Raw genomic sequence first — 11,418 nt, 5'->3', positions numbered from 1 at the left:
ATTACAACGTGACTTCACTATTATTTAACTCTTTTTATTGGGTTCTTTTATTTGGGGTTAAGTACATTGTCAGAATAAGTGAGAAATGAATTTAACTTCTGTTAGACAGCCATATGCCCACATATACACATGTACACATGTACACATGTACATACATACACATACCTACATACATACATGTATACAAAGACAGAATAATTAAAGGGATAGTGGAAATCCGCGAATTTTGGGTTTAACTTATGTATTTTTATTAAAAATAAGCATAATAAACCATTTTTTTTTATTTCACGCGCCTAGTTTAATTTTATTCTCAATTTTACTGCTCCCGACCACGCCCTCTCAATGAAACGAAATACTTCGGGAATCTTCGGGTGATGACGAAAACAAAGGAAGACGGGCACAAACATTGGACGAGGCACGAGTATTTTATTATGTTTTCTGGCTGATTTAATGCATCATTAGCCTGTACCATTGTGTACAATGCCATTTATTGCCCGTCGATTAGGCGACCGGAGGCCTCGTCATCCGATAATCCGGTACACAGTGTCGAATGTGTACACTACAGTCATCATATAGACATGATAGACTAACAGTACTGTGAGTACAGCCTACACTTGACAGGCAGCCTAGCTAGCCTAGGATTAGGACCATACTACGTCAAAAGACCGATTGGCTCTAGCTGTATATCATGCTAGTATACAATTCATTTACATTTATTCATGTAATTAATGCCCATAAAGCTGTTACATATACAATAATAAATGTGACAAGATAATTTATGTGAACCTGACCCTGGTATGTTATGAAATGTACCCTACATGCAGTCATCCTCGGGCATAGCCATAGGCCTACAGTGCATGCATGCCAACTTTTGCAATATATAATATAGCGCCTAGCGTGAGCTATGCTTAGGGACCTACCAGTCAAGATTATTTGTGCGTAGGGGTGCATCATCTGGCGCCTGGTCCTGGTCATCCTCGCCATTGCCCATGCCGTGAACTAACTCCATCACCTCGGGCTCGAACAAATAAGGACGTAATGGTCCATCGTCTGGCTCAATATTCTCACCATCGTAGCTTACTGAACCGGATTCAGATTCAGTTCCTAAAACTACATTTTCGCAGGAAAGCCGAGAGGATGTTTCTGACTCGCTATCATCACTGGATACCTCGTACAATCCTTCTTCTTTGTCTGGTATATTTTCCCTTCCACGTTCATTCTGCATAGTTCCTCTTCCCAATCTTGTTTGATTTTACCAAGCGATGTTTCTGTGAGACGGGAGATGGAATTGTAAATTCTTGAAATCAAACCTTTTTCGATTGTTAGTGTCCAGAATTTAGTCAATTATTGAATCCGGAGGGATATTGGGGAAGGAAGGGTTGTTTAGTTTAACCCAGTTTCGGACCTGGAAGTAGCGAAATAGATGAGTGCCTGGAAGGCAACATTTGTCAGAGAGTTGGCTAAAGCTACCGAAAACATTGTTAATGAAAAGGTCCCTTACTCTAATAAGACCTAATCTCTGCCACATAGAGACGGCCCCATCAGTGTGAGGGGGGAGAAAGAGATGGTTGTTGCGAATGGGACTATGTATAGAGGATCCACAGAGTGATGAGCCTTTCTGAATTGGGACCAGATTCTTAGGGTGGAAACATCAATCGGGTTATTCGAATATTGAGTTGGCCGGCTGGGTAATGTAGATGTAAGCAAAGCCAAGAGTGAGGTATTAGGACAGGATTTGGCTTCAAGCTCACACCAACTCAATGTTGGTTCCTTAGTCCATAGAATTACTTTGTGGATATTGGCTGCCCAATAGTAGTGTCTTATATTTGGAAGCGCTAATCCTCCTGTAGATCTATGCCTTTGTAAAAGCACTTTCCTAATTCTAGGTGTCTTCCCTTGCCATAAAAAAGAGGAGATTAGTGTGTCTATTTTACGAAAAAAGTGATTTTGGTAGGATTTTATGTTTTTAACGAAAACTTGGATTGAACAAAATAACAGTGCAGCTGTTCTTACCGAATCAACACCTCCCAACTTTAGTTGTATGAGTCAGGAAAGAATGCATAAGAAAGGGGGTGGAGTTGGTATTTTGTTCAATGATTCCATTCAATGCAGGAAGACATCTTATGGGAACTTTGCTTCTTTTGAATATGTGGCCCTTCGGCTGAAATGCTCCTCTCGAGCTCTGTTCCTAAATATCTATAGACCACCCAAATACTGTGCAAGCTTTTTTGATGACTTTACTGAACTGCTGTCTATAGTGTGTATTGACTTTGACCGTCTAGTCATTGTTGGTGATTTTAACATCCATGTTGACAACCCCCAGGACAGAGGGGCTAAATAACTGTTTTGTGTTCTTGATAACTATGGACTGACTCAGCATGTGACGGAGCCCATGCACAATAAGGGGCACACTCTGGACTTAATTATCTCAAAGGGTCTGAATATCTCTAAGGTTGTGGTGACTGATGTTGCACTCTCTGATCATTCCTGTGTTTTCTTTGAGAGCTCTATTTCTGTTCACAAAAATGTTCAAAAAGAGATAACCACAAAGCGATATTTAACTGAAAATACTAGGGAAATGTTTACTCAGAATGTTTCTTCCACACTTGCCCCTGCTAACATCTCAGTAAATGAGCTAGTAGATCATTTTAATTCAAACATTTAAAATGTTATAGATGCCATTGCTCCAACTAGGGTAAAGGAAGTGTCTGGCAAGAAAATATCTCCATGGAGAAAGGCCATGACCGTGAAAACAGAAAAAAGAGAGTGTCGAAAAGCTGAACGTAGGTGACGAAAAACAAATCTCCAGGTTCACTTTGAAATCTATAAAGAGAGACTTGGCCTTTATAATTTGGAATTGAAAAACGCACGACAGTCTTTCGTCTCTGACATCATTACCAAAAACAAAAACAACGCACGTGCCTTGTTTGCTACCGTTGACAGACTACTAACTAACCTCCCAGTGTCAGCAGCCTCTGAATTTCTATCCACCAGGGCGTGCAATGATTTTGCCTCCTTCTTCACTGACAAGTGACAACATTCAGAAAATAAGACAAGCAGTCAGTGCCTCTGCATCAGGTACAGCAAATGTGTTGTCCCTATGTCCACCTAATATCAATACAAACACCATGACACAATTCCATCAGATTAATGATAAAAACCTTGAGGACATTATACAACTTCTGAAATCCTCCTCCTGCTGCCTTGATATTATTCCAACAGGATTTTTCAAAGATGTTTTTCGTTGCATGGCCTCAGGTCTACTTCATATAGTAAACAAATCTCTTCACTCAGGTATTTTTCCACAGGCCCTGAAAACTGCAGTCATTAAACCGCTCCTAAAAAAGAATAATCTAGATGCTTCAGTAATGAACAATTACAGGCCCATATCAAACCTCCCATTTCTAGGTAAAATCATTGAAAAAGTTGTTTTTCAACAGTTGAGTAACTTCTTGCATTTAAATGACTGTTTCGATGTGTTCCAGTCAGGCTTTCGTCCAAACCACAGCACTGAGACTGCTCTTGTAAAGGTATTCAATGACATCCACTTAAACACAGACAGTGGCAGAACTTCAGTGTTAGTATTATTAGATCTCAGTGCTGCGTTTGACACTGTTGACCACAGCATATTTCTAGACCGACTGTAAAACTGGGTGGGACTTTCGGAAACAGTTCTAAATTGGTTTGAATCCTACTTAAAGGACAGAAACAACTTTGTTTCTATAGGTAAATACACATCTGAGTTGACAAATATGACATGTGGGGTACCTCAAGGCTCTATCTTGGGACCTCTTCTCTTTACCATCTACATGCTACCACTGGCTCAGATAATGAAAAACAACAAAATAAGTTACCATAGCTATGCGGATGACACACAAATTTACATAACAATTTCACCAGGAGACTATGCTCCAATTCAAACACTGAGTAAGTGCATTGAACAAATCAATGACTGAATGTGTCAGAACTTTATCCAATTAAACAAAGATAAAACTGAGGTAATGGTTTTTGGAGCCAAGGCAGAACGTATACAAGTTAGGGCTGAGCTTCAGCCTGCAATGTTCAAAACAACAGATAAAGCCAGAAATCGAGGCGTAGTCATGGACTCTGACCTGAGTTTCAACAGTCACATTAAAACAGTTACTAAATCAGCCTACCATCACCTAAAGAATATATCTAGGATTAAAAGACTAATGTATTTGCACGTCTCACAAAAAAATCTATTAGAAAGCTGCAGCTAATTCAGAACGCTGCTGCTCGAGTCCTCACTAACACCAAGAAAGTGGATCACATCACTCCTGTTCTGAAGTCTTTACACTGGCTTCCTGTCTGTCAAAGAATAGATTTCAAAATACTGCTGCTCGTTTATAAAGCTTTGAATGGTTTAGGCCCAAAATACATTTCTGACCTACTGCTAAATTATGAACTCAGAACTAAACATGGAGAAGCAGCGTTCAGTTATTATGCTCCATATATCTGGAACAAACTCCCAGAAACCTGCAGGTTCGCTGCAACTCTTACTACTTTTAAATCCAGGCTGAAGACTTTTCTTGTTGTCGCTGCTTTTAATTGAACTATTCATATCTTAGACTGCACTGTAACTTTTATCCATGTATTTTTTCTTTTAATGTTTATTTTATTATCTTTTCTTTTTAATGACTGATTTTAAATGCCATTTTCTTAATGTCTTTCATTTTTTGTAAAGCACTTTGAATTGCCTTGTGTTGAAAGGTGCTATAAATAAACTTGCCTTGCCTTACATGTTGAGTCAAACATGGAGATAATCTCATCAGCACTAAAAGCACAGTTCACCTCTAATTTACAGATCAGGGAAGCATTAAAAACATCAGAAAACTGTGAGGCAGTCATGGGGTTAATCGAACGCAGATCGACGCGCAGGGGCACGTGATTCGACTCCTGCGGAAGGGATCAAAGTTGCAAACAGAACCGGTAAATGGTCTGAGATACGCATTGCTGGTATAAACGGTATAAACAACCAGGTATCACGGCAAGACGTGAACATGTGAAGATTTACCATGCTGCGAGACATGAAGATGTCACGATTTCGTCCCTTCAAACGTGACAGTTATACGGTATTGTTAACCCATGTTAACCAGTGGAGAAATACCCGGAAATGCCAAGCAAATGACACCCGACGGTTGATTGTTATTGTCAATATTAATATAATAATGATTTATTTTTTAACCAAATGATATCCTTTACCTGGCCGCTAGGCAAAATTCCCCTGACAGGCGATAATAGTTTGATCGTAGTTTTGTTTTTGTTTATTGAGGTTTTGATTTCATTTTCCTCCTTCAATTCCACAGAGGATTTAGTAAGACCCAGAAACTAAGACCTAAAAAGTGTAAGCTTTTGATCTTAAAACACGATGAAATGACAAGCTGTATTAAAATCAAACACATATATATGTATACATATTAACATATGTTTAAGATTTAATTTATATATATGTTCCACTGCAAATAAGATATTGTTCTCTTCCACTGAAGTTGAGATCTTATGGGACCTTTTACCACTGTATGATTACTTAAAAACAAATGTTCTTGTGATTTGAAAATGATTTTGGAAGTGTTTTGGCTTATTGAAAACCAAATATTTTATATCACTGCTTATCATTTTCCAAAGCACATAATTAAACTCAATTACTGTAAATGTTCTTTCCTCCAAGCAGCCATTGATTATAGGGCCCTATAAAAGTCACCTGCAGTGACTCAAAGCACTTTTTGTAGCACACTTATGGTTTCAGTAAAGAGAGACACAGCTGACAAAGACACAAACTATTTTATTAGCCATCATTCATGATACTCGTTTCACAAAAAATGTAATTCATTATTTTTTACATTACAAAGAAAACAAACTATTTGTATGTCCCAACACAAGGCTCCACATTTACCATTATTTCAATTGCTAGATGTTAATATAAATATTATAGCAATATATAACATTATATATATGAGCATAAAACATGTAGATACATCATTCTTAAAACACCAACTGAGAGCCACTAATTGAGGCGATACTGCTAAAATAGGGAGGTAGAAGTAATGATTTAGACTGGAGTAAGAGTATAGTAAAAGATACACATTTAAATTGAAAAATGAAATAATTTAGAACTGTACATAGAGAGAAGGGAGATGGAAAGAAGGATAGAGGAAAGAAAGAAAAATGTGTGAACGTTGTAGGCAAGGCAAGGCAAGGCAAGTTTATTTATATAGCACTTTTCAACACAAGGCAATTCAAAGTGCTTTACAAAAAACGAAAGACATTAAGAAAATGGCATTTAAAATCAGTCATTACAAATAAAAGCTAATAAAATAAACATAAAAAGAAAAATACATGGATCAAAGTTAAAGTGCAGTCTAAGATATGAATAGTTCAATTAAAAGCAGGGACAAAAAGAAAAGTCTTCAGCCTGGATTTAAAAGTAGTAAGAGTTGCAGCGGACCTGCAGGTTTCTGGGAGTTTGTTCCATATATTTGGAGCATAATAACTGAATGCTGCTTTACCATGTTTAGTTCTGACTCTGGGGACAGAAAGCTGACCAGTCCCTGAAGACCTGAGAGATCTGGATGGTTCATAATTTAGCAGGAGGTCAGAAATGTATTTTGGGCCTAAACTATTCAGTGCTTTATAAACCAGCAGCAGTATTTTGAAATCTATTCTTTGACACACAGGAAGCCAGTGTAAAGACTTCAGAACAGGAGTGATGTGATCCACTTTCTTAGTGTTAGTGAGGACTCGAGCAGCAGCGTTCTGAATCAGCTGCAGCTTTCTAATAGATTTTTTAGTGAGACCTGTGAAGACACCATTACAGTAGTCCAGTCTACTGAAGATAAAAGCATGGACAAGTTTTTCCAAATCCTGCTGTGACATTAGTCTTTTAATCCTAGATATGTTCTTTAGGTGATAGTAGGCTGATTTAGTAACTGTTTTAATGTGACTGTTGAAACTCAGGTCAGAGACCATGACTACACCTAGATTTCTGGCTTTATCTGTTGTTTTGAACATTGCAGGCTGAAGCTCAGCACTAACTTTTATACGTTCTGCCTTGGTTCCAAAAACCATTACCTCAGTTTTATCTTTGTTTAATTGGAGAAAGTTCTGACACATCCAGTCATTGATTTGTTCAATGCACTTACTCAGTGTTTGAATTGGAGCATAGTCTCCTGGTGAAATTGTTACGTAAATGTGTGTGTCATCTGCATAGCTATGGTAACTTATGTTGTTGTTTTTCATTATCTGAGCCAGTGGTAGCATGTAGACGTTAAAGAGAAGAGGCCCCAAGATAGAGCCTTGAGGTACCCCAAATGTCATATTTGTCAACTCAGATGTGTATGTACCTATAGAAACAATGTTGTTTCTGTCCTTTAAGTAGGATTCAAACCAATTTAGAACTGTTTCCGAAAGTCCCACCCAGTTTTCCAGTCGGTCTAGTAATATGCTGTGGTCAACAGTGTCAAACGCAGCACTGAGATCTAATAATACTAACACTGAAGTTCTGCCACTGTCTGTGTTTAAGTGGATATCATTGAAGACCTTTACAAGAGCAGTCTCAGTGCTGTGGTTTGGACGAAAGCCTGACTGGAACACATCGAAACAGTTATTTAAATGCAAGAAATTACTCAACTGTTGAAAAACAACTTTTTCAATGATCTTACCTAGAAATGGCAGGTTTGATATGGGCCTGTAATTGTTCATTACTGAAGCATCTAGATTATTCTTTTTTTTAAGAGAGGTTTAATGACTGCAGTTTTCAGGGCCTGTGGAAAAATACCTGAGTGAAGAGATTTGTTTACTATATGAAGTAGATCTGAGGCCATGCAAGGCAAAACATCTTTGAAAAATTCTGTTGGAATAATATCAAGGCAGCAGGAGGAGGATTTCAGAAGTTGTATAATGTCCTCTAGGTTGTTATCATTAATCTGATGGAATTGTGTCATGGTGTTTTACTTGATGTTAAGTGGACACAGAGACAAAACATTTGCTGTTCCTGATGCAGAGGCACTGACTGCTTGTCTGATTTTCTGAATTTTGTCAGTGAAGGAGGCAAAATCATTGCACGCCCTGGTGGATAGAAATTCAGAGGCTACTGACACTGGGGGGTTAGTTAGTCTGTCGACGGTAGCGAACAAGGCACGTGTGTTGTTTTTGGTAATGATGTCAGAGAATCATTCAGCTTTTCGACATTCTCTTTTTTATGTTTTCACGGTCATGGCCTTTCTCCATGGAGATATTTTCTTGCCAGACACTTCCTTTACCTTAGTTGGAGCAATGGCATCTAACATTTTTAATTTTTGAATTAAAATGATCTACTAGCTCATTTACTGAGATGTTAGCAGGGGCAAGTGTGGAAGAAAAATTCTGAGTAAACATTTCCCTAGTATTTTCAGTTAAATATCGCTTTGTGGTTCTCTTTTTGAACATTTTTGTGAGCAGAAATAGAGCTCTCAAAGAAAACACAGGAATGGTCAGAGAGTGCAACATCAGTCACCACAACCTTAGAGATATTCAGACCCTTTGAGATAATTAAGGGGTCTGTTAGCTGAGTATGAGGCCGAGGCAGAGAGCCAGCTCGTTCTTCTGGATCTTTCCGTCTCCGTTGATGTCGCAGTGACCCATCAGAGCTTTCCTGAACTTGTCCATGTCTGTGCCACTGATGCTGGGCTGGAGGAGAGGGTCGGGGGGTGGAAGAGTTACAGAGAGGTCAGAAGACTCCTGATGAATGACACTGACTGATATCTGATCAATAACATTGTGTATCAGCTCTGTATACAAGGGAATGTAAGGGCACCTTCACCATCATCCACCTCAGGGCCCTCCAGCTCACCCGTCTTACTCTATAGAAGGAGGCATACTTTTTAATTCTCTCAGTGTTTCAATCTGTTTTTGATTAACAGTTACACACATGCCTAACAGGACCTATAAACATTAGGCCCGAAATACAAACATATGCATTATATGACATCAATTCAGCAGCATGGAATAAAGCATAAACTGCAATGTTTCTGAAGATGTTGTTTTAAGTGATACAAGTTTGTCATGTGTAGTCCAATAAACCTCATTAGGAGTCTGACACTTTGAAATAATATTGGACACTCATCCTTGAAAGTTCTCATAGCCTTTAAGTCATCAAACTTTCAAAATGTTAAGTGAAGAGCATTCTTAGTCAAGTATTTTAAACTTGCTGGTCAATACATATATTTGCATACACATTACTGTGAGCTGCTGTTCACAATGTTATTGTACCTAGCCAGGAAAACAAACCCCTGAAGTTCAAAGGAAACAAGCAAGTGGTTGTGGACATGTTCAGGAAGTAAGGGTGCATCACTGTCAACAGCACAGCACACAAGTCAAGTTTCAAATAACATCCAAAGAGAGTGTGTTCCAAGTATTTTATTAAATTCAAAGTTGAAGCCAGTTCAGACTTCTTCCAGGCAAGTGCAGGAACCTGACAACAGAAAATACAATTTAGAACATTTGCAAAGCATTTCCCTTACTTCATTGTAGCAATATTTAAGTTAAACCAACTTACAGTTAGGAAGGTCAATTATGTCTGTTCTACACTGGCACCAGTTGCTGCGGCCACCTAGGCTGGTACGGGAATGGCATTGGAATTTCTCTCAAACTTCTTGGGTCAATATTCAAATGCGAGTTTGAGTCAGTGGGCTGCACATTAGAGCCAGAAGCAACACTTCGTTGGGAAGGAAAGTCCCACATGCCAGCTTTACTTTGGAGCACTCCTTGCAGGGGAACGGCCTGCTGAGGGTTTGAAGGGTAGGCAGGCTGGTAGGGCTTGGCCTGCTGGGGATTCGAAGGGTAGGAAGGCCAGTAGGGATTGGCCTGCTGAGGATTTGAAGGGTAGGCAGGAAGCTGGGGTTTGGGCTGGTACCTAGACTGCAAGGGATTTGAAGGGTAGGAAGGCTGCTGGGGTTTTGCCCGGTACCTAGACTGCAGGGGATTTGAAGGGTAGGCAAGCTGGTAGGGCTTGGCCTGCTGAGGATTCAAAGGGTATGAAGGCCGGTAGGGCTTGGCCTGCTGAGGATTTGAAGGGTAGGCAGGATGCTGGGGTTTGGGCTGGTTCCAAGACTGCAGGGGACTTGAAGGGTTGGTAGCCCGCTGGGGATTCAAAGGGTTTGCTGGCTGGTAGGGCTTGGCCTGCACATTAGAGCCAGAAGAAACACTTCCTTCGGAAGGAAAGTACCACATGCCAGCTTTACTTTGGAGCACCCCTTGGAGGGGTTCGGCCTGCTGAGGCTTGGCCTGTTGGGGATTTGAAGGGTAGGAACGCTGCTGGGGTTTTGACCGGTACCTAGACTGCAAGGGATTTGAAGTGTAAGAAGGCTGCTGGGGTTTTGGCCGGTACCTAGACTGCAGGGGACTTGAAGGGTTGGTAGCCTGCTGGGGATTCAAAGGGTATGCTGGCTGGTAGGGCTTGGCCTGCTGAGGATTTGAAGGCTGGTAGAGCTTGGCCTGCTGAGGATTTGAAGGGTAAGAGGGCTGGTTGGGCTTGGTCTGCTGGGGTTTGGGCTGGTACCAAGACTGCAGGGGATTTGAAGGGTTGGCGGCCTGCTGAGGTTTGGGCTGGTGGGGCTTTGGAAGGTTTTTGGGCTGCTGGGGCTTGGAGTAGGGACCAGAGTGCATCACAATTGCAAAACTTGAAGCAATACCAGACTGAAAAGAGTTTGGATTATGGGGCAAAGGGAAAGCCGACGGGGCAGCTTTGCTTGGAAGGACACCATTTGCACTAGGGTTAGCTTGAGGTAGTTGGTTTGGCTTACGAATTATTGGTTGGCTTGGCCCGTAACTAGAAACACTTCCCTCAGGACTGTAACCATCTACTTGCCTTCCATGAGAGCCACTATAACCTCCTGCACTTGGTGCAGCAGCAGGCTTCAGAGTCTCAGATAAAGCCCCATCAGCATGAAAGGGTGAATAACTACCCAAAACCCTCTCAGGCTGTGCTGAACTATCATCACTGGAAGTGGAAGCGGGTTTAAGGCTTCTTGAAAAATCAAAGTGAGGTGTAATGCCACTGGAGCCTCCACTTCTGTGTCTGAGTGCTAAAAGGAGAACACATTTTTTAAAAGTCAGCCTTATAGGAAAATTATACATTTCAATTGCAGCTTGTGAACCATAAATCCTTACTCTTTGCTTGCTGCCCAAAAATCAAGAGTGAGATCACAAGAACTCTAAGAAAAGAGGAATTACACATGAGCCAACCAAAAACAGTTAAGTAGAATAAATATAAGAAATCTGCCAAAATAAGAATATCTTACCTCACACACAATCCAAAATACATTTTTGTTGTAAAACTGAAACCAAACAGTCTGTAAGCGGTGTGCAGCAAATACAAAAATAATCTATTATTTCAGATTCATGACTGCTGCAAAGACAGTG

At 40.2% G+C, this 11,418-nt stretch overlaps 1 protein-coding gene across 1 annotated transcript; it reads right to left on the bottom strand.

The window, feature by feature from the left end:
• Positions 1–9,389: 9,389 nt before the first annotated feature.
• Positions 9,390–11,418, bottom strand: LOC117452232 (sporozoite surface protein 2-like). The gene is made up of 4 exons (XM_034090737.2): positions 11,298–11,418; positions 11,167–11,210; positions 9,554–11,081; positions 9,390–9,469 (listed from the first exon to the last, which is right to left on the bottom strand). The coding sequence occupies exons 1-3, from the start codon at positions 11,318–11,320 to the stop codon at positions 9,580–9,582; spliced, it is 1,569 nt and encodes a 522-aa protein (XP_033946628.1). The 5' UTR covers positions 11,321–11,418; the 3' UTR covers positions 9,390–9,469; positions 9,554–9,579.

The sequence above is a fragment of the Pseudochaenichthys georgianus genome, chromosome 9 (assembly GCF_902827115.2).
Source record: "Pseudochaenichthys georgianus chromosome 9, fPseGeo1.2, whole genome shotgun sequence".
Taxonomy (NCBI): domain Eukaryota; kingdom Metazoa; phylum Chordata; class Actinopteri; order Perciformes; family Channichthyidae; genus Pseudochaenichthys; species Pseudochaenichthys georgianus.
This window is presented reverse-complemented; position numbering and strand designations above follow the sequence as displayed.